This window comes from Barbus barbus (genome assembly GCF_936440315.1).
Source record: "Barbus barbus genome assembly, chromosome: 42".
Lineage (NCBI taxonomy): Eukaryota > Metazoa > Chordata > Actinopteri > Cypriniformes > Cyprinidae > Barbus > Barbus barbus.
In genome coordinates, this window is record NC_136720.1 from 11,183,244 (window position 1) to 11,203,259 (window position 20,016).

General features: G+C 36.8%; 2 protein-coding genes across 6 annotated transcripts in view; one reads left to right on the forward strand and one right to left on the reverse strand.

The window, feature by feature from the left end:
• Nucleotides 1–17,103, reverse strand: part of LOC306861160 (LHFPL tetraspan subfamily member 3 protein-like) — a 43,292-nt gene extending 26,189 nt beyond the window's left edge. Inside the window, exon 1 of the mRNA XM_079403288.1 lies at nt 15,160–17,103. Within this exon, the coding sequence (XP_079259414.1) occupies nt 15,160–15,586 (427 nt within the window). The 5' untranslated portion in view covers nt 15,587–17,103. The remainder of the gene's footprint in view (nt 1–15,159) is intronic.
• The window catches only part of orc5 (origin recognition complex, subunit 5), a 44,831-nt gene that overhangs the window by 17,088 nt on the left and 7,727 nt on the right, over nt 1–20,016 (forward strand). Inside the window, exons 1-4 of one of the 5 annotated variants that reach the window (XM_079403287.1) lie at nt 7,293–7,390; nt 13,184–13,220; nt 17,669–17,779; nt 17,986–18,078. In XM_079403287.1, the coding sequence (XP_079259413.1) occupies nt 17,672–17,779; nt 17,986–18,078 (201 nt within the window). In that variant the 5' untranslated portion in view covers nt 7,293–7,390; nt 13,184–13,220; nt 17,669–17,671. Of the gene's footprint in view, nt 1–7,202; nt 7,391–13,183; nt 13,221–16,323; nt 16,410–17,186; nt 17,326–17,642; nt 17,780–17,985; nt 18,079–20,016 lie in introns of those variants that run through there. The other 4 variants (XM_079403283.1, XM_079403284.1, XM_079403286.1 and 1 more) reach the window with 4 other exon arrangements.

Consider the following 20,016-nt stretch of genomic DNA (forward strand, 5'->3'; position numbering starts at 1 on the left):
AACATCAAAGTCATGTGGTGTGACCAATATACTGAAACATGCTAAATAAATTCAAAAAAAGAAAAGAAAAAAAAATTATATAAATAAAAGACCCCTGCAGACCCTCAAAACGGTGTGTCACGGTGAATAAATCTCTTAATATATCAGATAATTTGTACTTTAAGGCAAGTTTAGTTCAGCTTGTAAAATAAATGATTATAATAATTTATTAATATCTAAAACAAAATAGCTTGAAATATATAAAAATGATTTATATGTATTCTACATGTATTTTACATCACAATGTAGACATTGTTAAATGTGTACTTTTGTTGAAAATTATGCAAAAGTTTTTCAAAATCATAAGAAATGAATACAAAAAGTACATTACGAGAACATGGCGTATGTTTTAAACCAGATTTTTCCTTTCTTTATCATGGAGAGTCTCATACATCATTGACTGAGATTTTAACTTCACACTAGATTAGAATGTCCTAGAAGTTATAGTTTTGGCTGCACCAGTGACGAGTTCTGAGGAGGCGGATGGGACACGCAAGGGCAGACGGGCACTTTGATCACGGCTGTGGCTTCAGAAGCAGGTTTTATCTGCGAGGGGGTGGATACATTGTGAGGCCCAGGTTCTACACATCAAACAAACTAGGAATGACCATCACTGGCACATACATAATATCAAAAGGTCTGGGAGAGATAAGCAAAGCATGAAACTGTCTGAAGACGTGCCTGTCGCTGGATAGTCTCAGTCTCCCACTGGACCTGCTGCTGCTGCTGCAACCAAAGTAGAGGCTCAGATTGGCTTTCAAGTACTAACATGTAGGTAAATATAAAGTGCAAGCCGACACATATCGAATCACTCCTCAGTCTCTCGTGGTTTTTATTTTTATGCATGATTCTCCTCGGCTGAAAAGTCTTTCTTATGATTTCTTTCCTATGATACATAATAGTTTTGATAGTTTTTTTTTTGAGAACAATTTTTTTTATTATTATTTTATTTAAAAGGCAAACTCAAGTACATGAAAAGAAACAAAAATAATAAATAAATAACATGCATGAATACAAAAACAACAATGGTCTGCATGATCGTACGAGGAGAAAAGAGCAAACAACTGAAGCAGAAACAACAGAATTATCAGTTAGGATCTGGGAGAATTACTTTTCACAAGGGATGCACAGGCAATTCTGTCAGCATTATCACCATTTCTGTCTAAAATGGAAATATTTAAATTTCTTCAAACAGTTATCAAAACACCTTTAGTTTAATTGTCAGTCGCAGCAAAAGAGACCACCTTGTAATATTTATTATTGCATCGATGAACATCATCCATCCACAAATGAGCTTTCTGGATCAAAGCAATGTCAACCTTTATTCGTCGCAGTAGTTGTAAAAAACTTGTACGTTTGGGGGCCATTCAGTGCTTGAAGTGGGCCGGTACGCAGTACTTCTATATTTTAGCCTTTAGAGTACGTGCACTTTTTTGTGCGTACTGGCACTTCTGACATGTTGCTGGTACTCAGAGTAAAATCGTCAGGGTCTGGGTGATTAGGCTATATGATCCCATATATGATTAGAAATTATATAGAAACTATGTAAATCACACTACCCAGGTGGGATCACCTCTCATCTCAACCAATCACGTTAATGAACACAAGCAGAGTCGGTCTACTTCATTGTGCGCGAGAACATGTCAGGGGAGGCGTGCGGAGTAGTAGAATGATTAATTATTGATTACTAATTTGAATCAGTACTTTATTACGAAAGGCTTTTGCAATCACATCATTTTAAACCTATTTAAATCTATTATTGAATCTATTATTTGTTCTTGGTCATATCGTTTTGACTGAGCACAAAATTTAACTTTATTTTGAACTTTACCGTAGTAACTTGCAGCGCTGACTGTAGCAAACGTTTGAGTGTGAATTGTTTGCTTTTGTCTTTATTTCCTCTTATATAGGCCTCTTATACTTTGTACTTATACTTTTATAATGGCTATTATTGTTCATAAAAGAGGCAGAGTTGTGCTTATTGTCGTGCATACACCACTCCTAACAAGTAAAGGGTACTGTTGGCAGTGGAAACACAAGCCTGATCAGGGTTACCCGTACCGAATCGTACTGTACTCTACCGTACCGCTCAGTGGAAATGAGGCATTTTATTCAACAGCTCGTTCCGTGCGTCATAAGTTATTACGCTATTTTTACGTCACTGCGCAGTACTTTCAGAATAATGGCCTTGGGATCAGGTCAAAAAAAAAAAGCTAGAAAACAAAAATAGTTAGAAACAAATAATGATGGTAAATTTGCTTTCATAGGATGTTCACAGATGTTACTGCAAGAGGTACTACAATTTTTTTTCTCCAAGTTTGGTTTACATGCTTTGGTCTGTAATTTTCTGTTCCCATGTTCAAGTCCTCTGAGTTTCTTTCTTTCATTTTTAAAGAAAACAATGCTTTCAGAAAGAGCAGTGCAGTCAGAGATCATCGTGTTCTTGTATTTGTTCTCTGCTGCAGGGGCACAAATGTGTTTATGGGTTCGCATTTTAAGTCCTCAGCCAGATTTCGCTGTCAGTCTTTTCACCTTCATTCTTTAGAAACTCTAAAGTCTCTTTCTATACCCGTTCCTAATTAAACACACGTCATGCGTAGTTAAACAAGCTCATGTTTGAAGAAAGAACCACAGAAAGGTGAAGCAGGAAAGAGATGGTGATAATAAAGTAAATGTAGCTCCAGTGCTTGGGAAAGCAGAATTAACAGGAAGCACAAACTGAAGAGCTCAAAATGAAAATCAAATGAATGTCATCCCATCCTCCACTTAACTGTGATAACCCTAGATAATGACAGACTGCATAATGCATCGCTTTTAGCTATTTATTCCAAAGCTGATGTCCAAGTTTCCGCGCCGGTTTGAGGACACATCCTCTGAGATTTCTGGCAGCCGTTGCTATTTTTAACTACTTCTCATCCTTTTAATTACACAAAAGTCTCATTAAAAATGTCTACAAATTGATAAAACTGATCCGAGATTAGGTAAAAACCATAGACGCTGGTTCAATGGTTTGCCGCTGTGAGGCAATCTCAATTAATTTGCTTGATTCATGAGTTCCCAGAGATCTCCCCAATGGCAAACCATAACATTTTTTAAATGTTTTGAAACCGTTATGACGTAATGAAGTCTCATTTACTGAAGTCACGTGGCTTTGGCCGTTTGATACACTGTGTACGCTGTCTAATGAGAAAAGCAATGAGCAATAGCCACTGAAACTGTGAGACTAAACAGCACAAATGGAGGGCGAGGCAGTGGGAAGTGAAGTCAATTAGGAAAAAATACCCAACAAGCCATCAAAGTGTCAGCTCACTGCTGCCCACGTCTCTCCAAACTATTTTTCAGCTCTTTCCCCCACAAAAACTACTGCAGGCACATCCTTGTTGTTTGTTGACATGGTCAAGAATTAATTCTTGTATAGCTGGGTTGAGTTGGTGTAAGAACTGAATTTTTGGGATTGAACCGTAGCTACAATTTTAGAGGATAATAGTCTTGTAGCTGATGCACATAGAAAGTGTGAGACGACTTGACAGAAAGCTGATTTATGAATCTGTAAATGTGGGTAGGACAAGCTTCTTTTGTAATGTACGCTTGGCCTCGTCTGCGAATGAGAATTATCATGAGCTGAGAGAAAATAGATTTCACATTTAAAAATACTCCATTCTGCCATAATCAATAAAAAACAATAACGCATCAAGCCTAAACAAGCAACAGCCTAATTTATTTCCTTTGTAAACAGAAGTTTAATAACCTCTTACTGGACTGTTTAGACAAGTTCTTCATAGAACAAACAAAACAAGCCTTGCAAATGAATAAAAATTCTTAAAAAACACATATACAGACACTTCACTGTTTAATGGTATTTAATTCCATTTAATGTATTCAAGAACTTTCAAGAAAACATACCAGCATGTAGTGTTTCGAGCGCTTCGAAACAGAGAATCATTTTGTGAAACAATTGGTTCAATTGATTCAAAACTTTGAAAAGGTCTGTTTGTCCCATCACTAGTGTGTGCCCAGCCTCAATTCATACATGATTTACAATACCGACCTCTGGTACCTTGGTATCAATAATAATTTGATGTAAATATTTCATTTAATCAATTTTTTTAAAATACATTTAGTTGCTTTCAAGGAAATAAAACTATAGTGTTGGGTTTGGCAATTTATTTGGTTGACATGTCATTAAATAATATGACAACATTTCCTAACCCTAATGGTCTTCTCATTAATGTTTATAATAGTGCTGTCGAATGGATTAATCGCAATTAATCACATCCCAAAAATAATTATTGTAAAAGTTTACATAATATGTGTGTATATTTGTGTATACAGTTGTGCTCATAAATTGAAATGCCCCTTGCAGAATATGAAAAATGTTAATAATTTTAACAAAATAAGAGGGATCATGAAAATTGCATATTATTGTTTATTTAATACTGTCCTGAATAAGCTATTTCACATAACAGATGTTTATATATTCTCCACAAGACAAAATAATAACTGAATTTATAAAAAGGACCCCGTTCAAAAGTTTACATACCCTTGAATTTTAATAATCTGTGTCGTTTTCTGGATGATCCACGACTGTCTTTTTCTGTTTTGTGATAGTTGTTCATGAGTCCCTTGTTGGTCCTGAGCAGTTCAACTGCCTGCTGTTCTTCAGAAAAATCCTCCAGCTCCTGCCCATTCATTGTTTTTCCAACATTTTCTGCATATTTGAACCCTTTCCAACAGGAACTGATTTTGAGATCCATCTTTTCACATGGTGGACAATTGGGGGACACATACATAACTATTACATAATGTGAAAACATTTACTGATGCTCAAGAAGGCAACACAATGCATTAAAAACTGGGGGGTGTCAACTTTTTGAATTGGATGATCAGGGTAAATTGTACTTTCCAAGTTTCCAAAAATGATGAATTTGTTCCTTCGTACAGCATAATCTCCAAGCAGCACAAGTATATCGCACAATCCTAGTGTGTGCAATTTAAAATATTGCATAATAATCTTTATTATTAATGCACTTTATAACATTTTAAAAAGCAGAATGACGTTAAGACTCTTTAATGACATTGAAACTAAAGAAGGCTAATGTGATCATGATACACTAGCAACAGATAAACAAAGGTAATGCCATGCCAACCTCACTGGAGTTTAGTCAAAGCTAAAAGCTGTGCAGATCTTCACAGAACTGGTTGATGTTAGCGAATAGCAACATCAGCGTGGACTTTCAATCATCCTTTTAGAATGAAAAATGTGGTCAGCATGGGCACGCAGTCTTAGCTGAGATTAGCTAATAGTCGCTAAGCGAAGCGGCAAGCGAGAGCCAGTTTTCCTACGGCTGCGCTAATGACATTAACTCCAGATACATGAGCTAATCAATCCACTAAAGACTTTGGCCAAGCCATCAACCACAATTAAGAGATGACAAACTCCATCCAGTGTGTGCTGATGCATTTTTTTAAATATCATAATTAGTTTGAGCCATACGTTTTGAAAGTGACTTTCAGTTTAAATTAGCAGGCCCGATGTGCTCATCAGCACGCCGCGGAGATCAAGTCGGAGAGGATTAAAGATTGCGTGTTAATGGAGCACGGGTATTTTTAACCACTAAGTGCTAATCTCTAATGCTGTATTTCTGATACGTGACTAGCTGAGGACTGATTCATGCTGCATGTTGGAATTCAAGGCTATTATGGCTAGCTGAACAAAGCTTGTTTGTGATTTTATTACTTTGCGATTCACAATAGTGCAAGTGTAGAGGACAGCTGACACAGTACACTACATACCGTTCACTGGTTTTATAAATGGCTAGTCCTTGAGTTTCAAGTGCAGTGTAGAGTGCATATTTGCGCTATGGTTAAGTAAGCACCATTATTATTATTGGTTTGTACTTAAGATTAGTGATTTGAACAAACCTATGCCCTTGAAAGGATAGATGTCTGTGCAATGGAAATCAATGGGGTCTAAGTGTCATAAATAATAAATATTAATTAATAAATATAAATGAATATTAAAAGCAACAGTATACTCCCTATTATCAAAGGTTTGGGATCAGATCATGTTTTTATGTTTTGGAAGAGGTCTCTTATGCTCACCAACGCTGCATTTATTTGATTAAAAATACAGTAAAACAGTAATATTGTGAAATATTATTACAATTTAAAATATGTTTTGTATTTTAAAATGGAATTTATTCCTGTGATGGAAAAGCTGAATTTTCAGCATCATGACTCCAGTCTTTAGTGTCACATGATCTTTCAGAAATCATTTATATGCTGATTTGCTGCTCAGAAACATTTCTCATTATTATCCATGTTGAAAACAGTTGTGCTGCTTAATATATTTATTTATTTTTGAAAACTCTGACACATTTGTTTTTCAGGATTCTTTGATGAATAGAAAGTTCAAAAGAACAACATTTATTTGAAATTTTTGGTAACAGTGTAAAAGTTTGATTATCACTTTTGATCAATTGTTCATGTTAATGCTGTATTAATATATTTACTTTTTTTTTTTACTGAGGCCGAACTTTTGAATGATAATGTATCAATATATCTTTCAGCAAACAAATAAATCCATAATATATAAATATTTATAATAAATTAATCAATATTCAATTAAATAATATATTTCCATGCTATTTATGTATTTATTTAATGACATTTAATGATTGACTTAACACATTTTGATTATTTATTAATCTTATGATTTTTTTTATGTTCATGTGTGACTTAGTGAGTCTGCTTTCTTCCCACAGTTTTTTATTTTTTTTTTTTTTTCATATGGCAAGAAAAAGTTTTATGCTACATTTCCCAATGCTTTTGCCACATAGCATACTTCGTTTCCTGTTGCTGCTAGTTAAATTCCAAAGTAATTTTCCTAAATAATGTCATTCTGTCAGGTACACATGCATGCATACATTCTCACACAATGAACAAAGGTGACACTTTTCCTGGAGCTCATTTAATTTTTGCAGTTTGTGTCAGTATAAACCCACACCTACGTCTTTCTCTATTTATCTTCCCTGTTCTCACTCGCTTTCCCCACAGTACACGATAGTTAAACATAGTTAGTGCTGAAGCAGGCACATCTGGGTCCCAAAGGGTCTCATCATTACTGTCGCTGATTTCTCTGTATCTCTTCATTGGTTTTCCAGGTAAGCACCCCACTGTCCAAACAGCAAATAGCAGCAATAACATCTGCTCCCTGCGGAGCCTACATGAACCATGCAGAGGGTTTGATGGCATCAAACATTCACACTTCCCTCAAGGGACAGCAGTCGATTTCAGAGAGATGTGTCTTCAGGATGAACTTCTGAGAAAACCCACCAAGCAGCCAATTACGGTGATTACAGATTCAGTTTTTTGTGTTTCTGTGCTCTTGAATTTAAATGACATTTGATGTTGCATTTCGTATAAAGTCTATTGAAAATTCAATCTAAAACTATAATTTACCATTTGAATAAGGCTGATTAGACACTTATCAATACAATTGTTAGAGTTAAACTCAATTCATGAAACACCTGGGCCATGAACTAGGCTTATATTTGAGTTTAATGTGAAAAATGTGTTCTAAGACCCTTTTTGCTCTTTTTAAAGACCCCATGAAGTGGTTTAACGATGCTAATTTCTTTCCTGTTTAGAAACATGATTTCGAAGGGCTTATCCTTTGTTTAAACAGCCAATAGCTTTTATAATCCTTTTGCAGCCAAAAAGCCCCCCCCCCCCATATTTTGCTGTTTGCTAATTCTAGTTGGTGGACGGTGGTGTGTGGTATCTGTATTATAATGTGAACAAAACAAGTCCTCATAGTTAGTTATTACTCTAGCACATAAATTTGCTTGAAAGCTAACGGACATGTACTAAACTCCAGTTTTGATTTCAAAAGGTTTTTAATATTAAAATGGCAGTCAAATATGCCACGGAACCCACTGTAGGCTATTATTTCTTCTCTCTCTTTCCACTTTCTGAGCCATCAGTCCATCATTGATGTCATTTGCAGACTGCTTCTTGTGGTTTAGCTAAAACAGATGTTCCCTGTCCTCAGCCAAGTCAGCTGCTTTCACTTAACTCTAAAGAGGCACTTTTAATTATAGCAGCATCTCATTTATAGCTCATGTTCTACACCACAGGCTTGTTATATGTTATGAAGATAAGGATTACAAACTTAAATCATTGCATAGTAATGCACCAAAAAATGCATTTCATTAAGCATTACTGGCATTTGAAAATAAATAAAGAAACATTATAAAATGAAACAGTCGAAAATAAATTTAATTTTTGTGAAGATATATTAGGTTGGTACCTGGGTTTCCTTGCACGTTATTATGGGTTTCCCTCACCTTACTGAGGAAAAAGAAGTGAGTCAGGAATGCAACTGCCCCTTCAAAAACAAATCATGTGCATGACACCCATATCCAACAACAAATACTTACGGTAATTCATTTAATTTATCCAATTTTAGGATTTTTAATATAATCAGATATTACCTGCTGTCTCTCAGCATAAAAAATATGAGAAAAAAAGCACCTCATTTTCTCACTCCCACTAGTGCAAGATTTGTCTGCTCTCGGATATGATTCACACAGGTGCTAAATAAAGATGAAATATTTTCAGGAAACTGTGAAATAACCACTACCTCTTTATGTTGACATAATGCTGAAACCACCAGACAATAAAAAATGAGAGGAAAAAATAGCTAATTAAGGTCAACTTAATAATTACAATTTAAGTGAAAAGTCTGTTAAATTAATGGTACAGTTTTTGTTTAGCATGCAAGAGAACATTTTTATGATATTTTTGATACATTTTAAACATAACATAAATTGATATACAGTATTAATTATTGATTTTAAATTGTTTATCTTTTATTTTATCCATGGAAGAAAATATAAATGCACAATTTCTGATATGAATGTCTGATAATGTGATTGTATCAGATGGCACTACCATGGTTTCTTTTTTTACTTGCACTCTAAAACAAATTTGTGCTAAATGGCACTAAAAGTGGTTCATTGACTCATAATCATAGGGGAACCACTTTAAGTGCTATATAGCATGTCTTTAAAGTCCAAATATGTAGAACCATAAGAGGAACCTTAGATTTGAGATATGTTACTCCACTCTCATATGTTTGCTATGAATTGGAATTTACTACAATGGCAAAGCTGTTTTGAATCACTTTTATGCTTTTCTGAGGTCAAAAAGTTGTGAGGGGGCCCTGGAATATATTCTTATAGAGCGGCCTTGGGGGCAAAAAGGTTGAGAACCATGTTAACTTCAGGAAATATACTGTATTTTAATGTTGTTTTTTTTAACCCTTTCCCCAACTGAAATAAAAGACTAAGAGAGAGTTAGAGAACTTTTAAAGAATTATACAGGGGCTTACCAGGTTCTTTGTATGGCAGCAGTGGTGATATATACAGTTATGTTCAAAATAAGAGCAGTCCAACATAACTAACCAAATCAATCACGGGTTTTAGTAGAAATTATATTTCTACATGGCAAATATTTTACTAGTAGGTGTAGTAGAGTAATAGAAAACCAACATGACATGCATGCTGTTGATTCTGTGTAATTGAATCATTAATTGAAAAGGGTGTGTTCAAAATAATAGCAGTGTGGAGTTCAATTAGAGAGGTAAATCATTCTGTGAAAAAAACTGGTGTCAAAAAAGCGGCCCTTATTTAAGGATGAAGGCAACAAATGTTGTAGCATTTCTCTCTGAAAATCTGAGTAAAATGGGTCATTCCAGACATTGTTCAGAAGAACATTGTACTTTGATTAAAAAGTTGAGGAGAAAACATATAAAGAAGTGCAGAAAATGATAGGCTGCTCAGCTAAAATTAGACTAAATGCTTTAAAATGGCAACAAAAACCAGAACGACATGGAAGAAAATGGAAAACTACCATTCGAATGGATCGAAGAATAGCCAAAATAGCAAAGACTCAGCCAATGATAAGCTCCAGGGTGATCAAAGAAAGTCTAAAGTTACCTGTGAGTACTTTAACAATTAGAAGATGCCTATGTGAAGCAAAGCTATCAGCAAGAAGCCCCTGCAAAGTCCAATTGTTGAATAAAGAGGTTACAATTTGGCCTAAAGAGAGATGGCGCAATATTTTGTGGACTTATGAAGCAAGATTGCAGACAGTTTGTCAGACGACCCCCAAACACTGAATTCAAGCCACAGTACACTGTGAAGACTGTGAAGCATGGTGGCACAAGCATCACGATACGGGGCTGTTTCTCATACTATGTGTCGGGCCTATGTATTGCATTCCAGGGATCATGAGTTTGAGTAAATTAAAATACTTAAAGAGGTCAGGTTGCCTTATGCTGAAGAAGTTTCAATATGACAGTGACCCCAAACACACCAGTAAGCAAGCAGCATGGTTCCAGACCAACAAAATTAATGTTATGGAGTGGCCAGCCCAGTCTCCAGACCTTAATCCAATAGAAAACTTATGGGTTCTATTTTCTATTTAAGTTTATCAAAATAAACTTATTTTGAACACAGCTGTACTGTAGCACCATAATCACCCTGAAGAACCGTTGAAGAACCATACTGGACTTAACAGGTTCTTTATTACGGTAGCTTTGCTATATAGCACCTCAACCATCACTGAAGAACCTTTTTTTTTTTGTGCATATATCATGGCACTAAATGATTACCATATTATGATATCATATATGATACTCCAATATCCATTAAACTAGGACATCAGTACTTGTTTGTAAGTGATTGCAGAGTAAAGCATCTGCTACACTAGAATACAGCAGATAACTGGATGTATGGAGCGAGTAGAGAGACAGATAGAAGAGTGGGCGTTTTATTGGAGGCCAAGAGTGAACTGAATGAGTCAGTCATTGAGTATGAAGTACAGTCCGTTATCAGCTCAGCATTCACAAGCTGCCCTGTGCTGCCCTGCTTCCATTAGCGCCTCTGTGAAGCTCATAACCCTCGGCTGTTAATGGTCACTATGTATGTATTTGTCCATATGTTATGTGATTTCGTAATTGCTCTCAGAAGTGACAAATCCATCATCGTACCTCGGACAAGCCATTCAGTCTGATTTTAGCCTTCTGCTATTGAGCCTTGTGAAGTTTTGTGTTTGTGACAGTTTCATTTGCAGTGTATCATTAATCATTTAAATATTAACTTCTGGTTGATTCCATTAACACGTCTTTTGCTCTGTACTAGGACATTCACACTGCAGGTCTTCACAGTTGTGATTTTATGGTTGGTAATTGTCAATGCAGTGCTGTCTGAATTTAACAGATTACAGTCTGGTGTGACCCACTAGGGCCATCAGCACTGACTGTGCTCCTACAAGGCGGTGAGAAGTAAACAGTGACAACATTAGTTTCTCATTTCCCACATACATGCTGTTCTGAGGAGAGTTTCACCTGATCAATGAGCCATTAGAAATCCAAATGGGCTTTTTATTGCTAACTGTTAATCCTAGTTTCTATCTCATAAAGGCCGTTTAGACAGTCCATTCAGAACTCACCTGTATGAGAAGCATAAAAGGTTTCAAAGAACATTGTACTAAATGGTTTCTTAATGTCTTTATAGCTCTTTCAGATTTGCAAAAAAATCAATCAATCCTTTCTTCCCCAAAGAAAAGTCATTGTTCACCCCATGTGAACTATCAAGAAACGAATCACAGCTTCACCAGCAATTAGAAAAATAACTAATTTAATTTACTCACACTCATGTCATTCCAAACCTGTATGACTTATTTTCTTCTGTATACTTTAGTATAGGGCCCAATTCTCACTATTAACTAGTTGCTTATTAGCATGCCTATTATTAACATATTGTCTGTTTATTAGTACTTATAAAGCACATATTCTGCATGACTATATTCTACATCCCTAATCCTACCCAATACCTAAACGTAACAACTACCTTACTAACTATTAATAAACAGCAAATTAAGAGTTTATTGAGGCAAAAGTCATAGTTAGGGACAGATTTACTAATAGCTTGCGCCAGCACAAACCGTCTTTTGGCATTAAAATAGTATACCGCCAGGATTCACTAAAGACGCGCAGTGAAGAATTAGCGCTGAAAAGGTGTGGACAGTTATTTTTGCACCTGACCATATTGAATATGCATTTGAAGGAGTTTCCCTTTCAGACCCAAAAGCTATGGGAGGAGAGTGTTTAAATGAATCACGCAATGCGGTTTACTAACGTTTGCGCTCGTCAAATCACTAGTATTTGCGCCATTATTTAATGCCCAAAAAAGCATATCTTAAAGCAGGCGGTAATTTGCACTGTTCTTGGTAGATTGCGATGGCCATTATGGAAAGGATCTGGCTGCATCTGTGTTCTTTAATGCGCGCATTGTCAATAAATCACACGCAGAATTTTCCCCTCCCATCGGCGCTTTTAGGGAATTTTAGTAAATCTGGCCCTTAATGGCTTGTTAATAGTGAGAATCGGACCTTAAAATAAAGTGTGACCCTGTCTTCCATGAAAACCAGACTAAAACTTAAGTAATTTCCTATCAAATCTTCCCATCTGCCTTGGCTCTCAAATCTTATTTGCACTTTTAAATTCAAACTTGGCACCATAGGCGATTCTAGACCTATTTAAACTTCAGCCCCCCTAAAAATCTGCGGTTAAGCTTCCGGCATCCTTAAAAATCTGATTATGTAATCTTTTTTTCCACATTTGCTGAAAGCAGCGACTGCAGTAAAGCTACTTGAGGTTATTCCCCTCTGAAAGTGCAACCAAATACACCATCATTACAACATCTACTGACAAATGCCATTTTAATTGGTTCATTAAAAAATTGTCAGTCGAGCAAGACTTAAACTTGCAAATCATACTTTAAGCAAGATATAATGATCTGAACCACAACATGTCATATTCAGGATCGGGGGCGACTTTATAAGTATGCATCAATGACACCATACTCATGTTAAATATATTTAAATTTATATTCATTTCATACCATATCATATCATTTATATTATTATATATAAATTATATGGATTTATGAATAGATATACTACTAATATATTATTCCATATAATAAATTGTTATTATTATTATTAATTTATGAATATTATTTTATGAATAAGAACTGACCTGACATTGTTAAACATCTACTTTTGTGTTTAACAGAAGGGAAAATATCATATGACTTTGGAATGACATAAGGGTGAGTAAATGATAACAGAATTGTTCTCTATAAACAGCTACAGTAAGTAATACAGAGGCTTGCAAGAACATCATGTGTCATTTTGCTCTGACAGCTACACATAAGCCACCTATGACAGTAATTTGTCCACAACTGTGAGTTACTTTCAAAACTCACCTGAAGTCCCTGAGGCCAGGCACAAAAATAGACAACCCCTGTCTTTTTCCTTTCTGAGAAAAAATGTTTACAGAGCGCTCGACATTTTGAAAAATTTGGTTGGATATGTTTAGAACATTTTCTCCTGTGGTGCATCCCTCCCTTCCAACAGTAAAAACCAATAGGCAGAGCACAGTCCACCGGACACACGCACTTTAAGAGAGGGTGGTCACTCACTCCTGAAATACATCAAACTAAATGGAACCCTGGTGCTTTTAAACTTGTTGACGCTGTCAGGGGTACAAATGAAACGGGAAAAAAACAAAACCAAAAGAAGTGAGTTGTAATGAAGTAAATATAAGCATACAGGGCGATATATGTTCTTACTGCTGACTCTACTCATGCAGTCCTTTGAAGCCAAAGCCTTCAGATGAAAGCAATGTGTGTAGATGCAGTTCACACATCTTGAGCTCTCTGACCTGCTCATTTCATAAATTCTACTTCCTCTTAAATACAAGCCTTCAGATCACAACACAACCAAACCCAACTCTCAGAGGTCATTAAACAACATGAAATTACTACTAGAAGCATCTATCAAAAATATTAAGGACACATTCAGCATTGGTCAGCTGGGGAAAATAAACTGACTAAGCCTCTCTGCAGTTGTTTTTTCTTGACAGAAGAAAAAAGACATGGCCAATGCTTGTGCTAATTTTCTCATCATGCTCATCTGTTTAATTTAGGGATAACAAAGTGGTGTGCATGATTTATTTATTTATATAATCTTGTCCACTGTGGATTCATTGCATGGTTAGCGGGTCTGATATAAAAAGTGTTTTTCTACAAGAAACACATTTGGAGGATGCACCAAAAAGACTACTCAGTAGTGATCAAACGGATGGCAATGCAAACTAAGGGTTCATTACACAGTATTTTAATTAACGGTTGAAACCTTTTATATGAACTGTGTTTATATGTCTTGTTAAAAAAATAACAAAAACTAATAAAAAAAAGAAAGACTGAGAACACATTAAAAATCTGAGGTTTATATGTATATAAAAAATTTAACTGGACCACAGATTGTTAGACTACTACTGAAAATCCTTTTATTTAGAAGTTAAATATGTACATTACTGTTCAAAAGTTTATGCTCATCATTTATTTGATTAAAATACATTAAAACAGTAATAAATAATAGTGAAATATTATTTATTTTCTATTTGAATATAATATACTGTATTATGTCATTTATTCCTGTGATGGCAAAGCTGAATTTTCAGCAGCCACTAGTCCAGTCTTTAGTGTCACATGATCCTTCAGAAATAATTTTATGACGACGATTTGGTGCAAAAAAAATAAAATAAAAAAAACATAACTGTCTTCAATGCCACTTTTGATCACTTGATGCATCCTAAAAGTATTCATATCTTTTTATATATATATATATATATATATATATATATATATATATATATATATATATATATATATATATATATATATATATATATATTAACCCCACATTTTGAACAGTACTGTGTTTAAAGTACTATGACAATATATTTTTTCTTTTGACATGGTGCCAAGAAAAACTTGGAAAAAAAATATTTAAATATGCCAAGTGCAACCAGAACCAAAAGATATGCCTCTGTGTGTGTGTGTGTGTGTGTGTGTGTGTGTTTGTGTGTGTGTTTGGACTCCACATATTAGCTTTCTGACTTCCTGTCTTACATATTACACTCCTGGCTCTTGGCCACATGTACACCCAATTTGGGAAACCTCCAAATGATGCACAGTCACTCACCTGCTGCCAGCTGCATCCACCCGCAGATCTTATACACGGTGGCTGTACTGCAGAAGAAGAAGAAGGCGAAGGAGCCGATGCAGGAGAGGACCAACACCATGGACATCCCAATGAAGAAGGACGCAGCTTTGAAGGCGCTAGACGGGATGGAGCTGAACTCTGTGAAGCTCCCCTGGCACGTCAGGTCCCGGGATATTCCGCTCCCTATGCAGTAATGAAAGAGGCCAAAGTAGCCGGCCTGTGGTGTGTCCATGCCATCCCCGATCCAGTAGGGCTGAACGAAACATACCACGTTGACGATGGCGAATAGGATGGTGAAGATGGCCCACAGGACCCCGATGGCACGGGAGTTCCTGACATAGTTAGTCTGGTAGATCTTGGCTGCCTCTGTGGCTGGGAGCATCGCTGCAGGCGTCCCAGGGATCATAGATGGATTCAGTACTTTATGGATTCTAATAGGACTCAAGTCCCCTATGGATGACTAGGTTCAACCTCTATTTAGTCTGGATTCAGTTCTCAGGCCTAAATCCTATCTGGACTGAATCTAGATTAAGGTTCTGTCAGGATTCAGTTTGGACTCAGATTCACGGTAGATTCAAACTGCACTCAGTTCTATCTGGATTAAGCTCCTATCTGAATTGAGTCTGAATTCTGGTCCGATCTGGATTGAATCTAGATTTAGGTTCAAGCTGGATTCAGGTCCTGTCTGGATTCAGTCCAGATTTAGGTCCTTTTTGGATTCAGATCCTATTTGGATTGATATTGGATTCTGGTTAGATCTGGATGAAGTCTAGATACGCTGTGAGTTCACACTGCACTCAGGTCTGTTTTGGATTCAGTCTGAATTCATATCCTTTCTGGATTGAGTCTGGATTCAGGTCGTATCTGGATTCAGTCTAGATTTAGGTCCTTTATGAATTCAATCTGGATTCAGATCCTATCTAGATTGAGACTGGATTCAGGTCCTGTTGGGGTTGAATCTACTTTTATGAATTCAGTCCAGACTCAGTCCACTCTGCATTTAGTCCTCTGTGGTTTCAATCCGGACTCGGTCCTCTCTGGATGTTGCCTGGGGTGCCACCTAAAAACTCAAGTACAGACAGAACAGCTCACAGATGTTGCGACAGACTAAGCAGTTTTAGCCCCAGATGTCACAGTGATTCGTTCAGCGTGGATGTGGCAGTCTGTCCGTGACTCCAATGATGTTTGCTTCCAGCCCTCTTCTCATTCAGCCAAGCAATCTTATTAAGGTGAATAATCACACTTGGGACAGCAAAAATAATGACTAAACTCATATGAAGACACAGCTCATATGAAGAAGACGCATTCAGTGCATCAGAGATAATATTCCCGCATGAATACTTAATGATGACCCGAATAAATTAACAATACTTGGATGGTTTGCGAATACCCAAACCTTAAGAGATTAAAGGCCTTTATCTATTCAAATAAATATTTATATGAATAACAATCTACCTTGTACAGCCCAAAGGGTTGTTTCCATGAGTCTAGAACAAGGACTCCGTGATAAATCTCGCGTTTAACGGAAATAACGGACGTTCAGATGACGACACTTGCACTGCATCATATTTTGGTGTCCATTCTTCTCAGATTTAACGCAAATATCGCTCTCCTCTCGGTTTCTGGTTTAACGGTGTACCGCTGCTCCATCCGATTTAATCCATATCTCAGAGCAATAAAACACATTACACCTGACCACAGTGCTGTCGTCTGAGTAAATAAACGCCGGGATGAGATTCATGCCGCGCGTGAGGATCTCAATGAGACGCGCTCGAGCGAACAGCGCAGATTTCTGTCACACTGCGTCTGTCACTCCTCTCCGCATAGCAGATGGAGAGACGCTGCCTGGAGAATATAGTTATTCCCTAAAATTATATCCAAATTCGCGTGCCTCTCAGTGGGCTTCCAGGCCGACGATTATATGGATTCTCGGTTTTAAACGTTAAAAAAATAAATTCAAGAGCGTTGGGATTTAAAACTACAAGAACTACAAATACCAGACCCTTGTCCGGAAATGACGCGGACTTGTCGTGACGTCCTTCGTGAACCGCGCGGTGAAAGTGATGTGAAGTTTATCGTGCAGGATAAAACTGAAAATAAAACTGTTCGTCTCTCTTGAAAAACATCCGCTCAAGTAACGTGAAGGTATTTCTGATGCTTGTTTTGATTAATGACCGCATAACGAAGCGGTTTGTTGGTTTGAACACGTGTAAATATTATTCACAATGTGTTCTTGCAGTTTTGGTTATTAATTGCGTATGTAAGTCATATACAACAGAAGAATGGCTGTGCGTCGGGTTTCTGTCCTTTTTAGCGTTTAAGATTAAGTTTAAAGACCGATTCGTTCAGCGCCGTTACGTTAACTTAATGTTTCTCGACGTTTCGCTTTGGAACCGTTTCTTATCTGTAACTCTAGTCTGAGATGCTAGAAGCTACAACATAAGTTATGTTTTACATTACAGTAATCCAGATGTTTTGTTATGATCAGAGAATGTCTGTGACACTGCAGTGTTATCCTGAGGACACACTGCGCGCTCTGGCTGACAGACTGCCATGCAGAGAGACACAGCTGATGTCACTGCTGGCACTCATGGGACAGGTCAGTTAAATACCTATATTTCTATTTAGTTACTTTATTAAAGATGGTTATATAGTTAAACATAGGTGATTCTTCAATTAGGGGCTACTAAAAAGAAGCATCTTTCAACTATGTGATATTGATATTGTTAGATATGAAGCTAAGTTACACACACACACAACATGTCTGCAGTTAATGTGAGCTGTGGTTTCTCTGTCTGCTAACAGCCAGATCAATACTGTTATCCTGCAATCTTCATCTATGGCCACAGAGCAACAGGAAAGAGTCATGTGGTGCTCTCCATCATGAAAGACCTGGAGGTAAGATCAGATATAGTCTTATGCTTTGTCCAAATACCCACACTTGCATACTTATGTGACATATTTCCAGTATTTGGTCCAAGTGAGGATGAAGACCACTTGGAAGTGTGTGTCTTACTTTTCTTACGCACACATTCATTTAACCCATCCAAAGAGCACACAGCAGTGAACACACACCCGGAGCAGTGGGCAGCCATTTATGCTGCGGTGCCCGGGGAGCAGTTGGGGGTTCGGTGCCTTGCTCAAGGGCACCTCAGTCGTGGTATTGAGGGTGGAGAGAGCGCTGGACATTCACTCCCCCCACCTACAATCCCTTTGATTTTGAGATTCAAACTCAAAATCTTTTGCATTTCACAAAGTATTTTACACCAGTAATCCTGTATCAAACGGCATGATCATAAACCGAGTCAGAGTACCAATTTCGGTCTTACATTTAAGACATAATGGGGAAAAGGAACTGTTAAAAGTATGTCTACGATTAGGAGATATATGTAGTCTGTGCAGTATTCAGCTGAATTGCTCTTGCACGGTTACAGACTGATATTTTTTTTAGCACACTTCCAGACTTCCTCCCAAACATCCTCATCAATCGGAATTGATAGTTCCTTTTCCCACTTCTTCTAATATTCTGTGAGTCAGTGCCATTCATAGAGCATAAAGTGATATAGAAAAGGCTAATCGATGTTGAAAAAGCAGTCATTCAACTGGAGATATGTCTTTTAAAGTTGTACTCTTTTGGATGAAATGCCTAATTTGTAAAAATCTGAAAAATTCTGATTTTGATATCTCATATTTATCCATTATTTGTTGAAATTACATGAAATTATTATCAATAAACAAATCTTGTATCTTCACAATGCCCTTTTCACACCAGAGCTTAAAGCCAGTATCCATCATTCCTGGTTGAAACTCTGGATTATGTAAAATTGGAGAAAATACAGAGGTAAATTTAGACCTACCCTCCAGGGGTCTAACTAGCCGCCATGCTCTAAGTGTATTAAAAGTAACAGGATTAACACAACTTTCTTTAATGATTTTAAAACTTTTAAAAAACAATAGGTCCGATAATGGATATTTGGATAAACTTGTTTCAATATCTAACCATACTGAGGAGACATCTTTTGTTATCCATGTAGGAATATTTCTCAAATGGGCACCTAACTGATGTGTTCTTATATTGGGTAGATCTAAACCCCCTTTAGATTCTGGTAATTGTAAGACTGACATCTTAAGCCTTGGTCGTCTTTTGCTCCATATGAAAGAGCTTAACCATCCATTCAAATCTTTTAGATTTGAAAGTTTCTGTGATCTTTCGTGAGATCTCTGCAAAAGGTCTCACGATTTATTTCCAGAACATGATGAATGATGGGATACACTAAACCTCAAATAGTGCTCCGGATTTAGTGGGATTTAAGGGCACTGCGCTTTGGCGTTTTGAAGAAGCATGCTCTCAAGTGGCCAAGTCCGCAAGTGTGGGTATTTGGACTAGGGGTTTCTGTAGGGAGATGAGAGGGTCTGTATTACTTATTATTGGAGAAAGCGTAACGGTCAACCGATCACGTGTGCCTTAACCAATCACATTACAGCCTCGAGGTCATTGAATTTCAGTCAAGATTTGTGCGACATTCAATCGCCGTTTAAGGATACCATAGGAATAAATGAGAAGTGCCGTAAGCTGAATCCCACCTGTTGCAGAAAGTCAGTGACTTCTCTTATAAAACAGATTTTTTTTTTGGTGTAAGCTCTAAAAAATTAAGGATGCACGATATTGGATTTTTGCCGATATCTGATATGCCGATATATTTCAACTCATTTTGCCGATGCTGATACGGATATATTTCCTTTTGTTGGGAAACAACACTAAGTCTCTTCTGTGCAGAAATTATAAACAAATTATTTTGTTAGAATTAAATAATGAAGTTATTTTATAATAAGAGT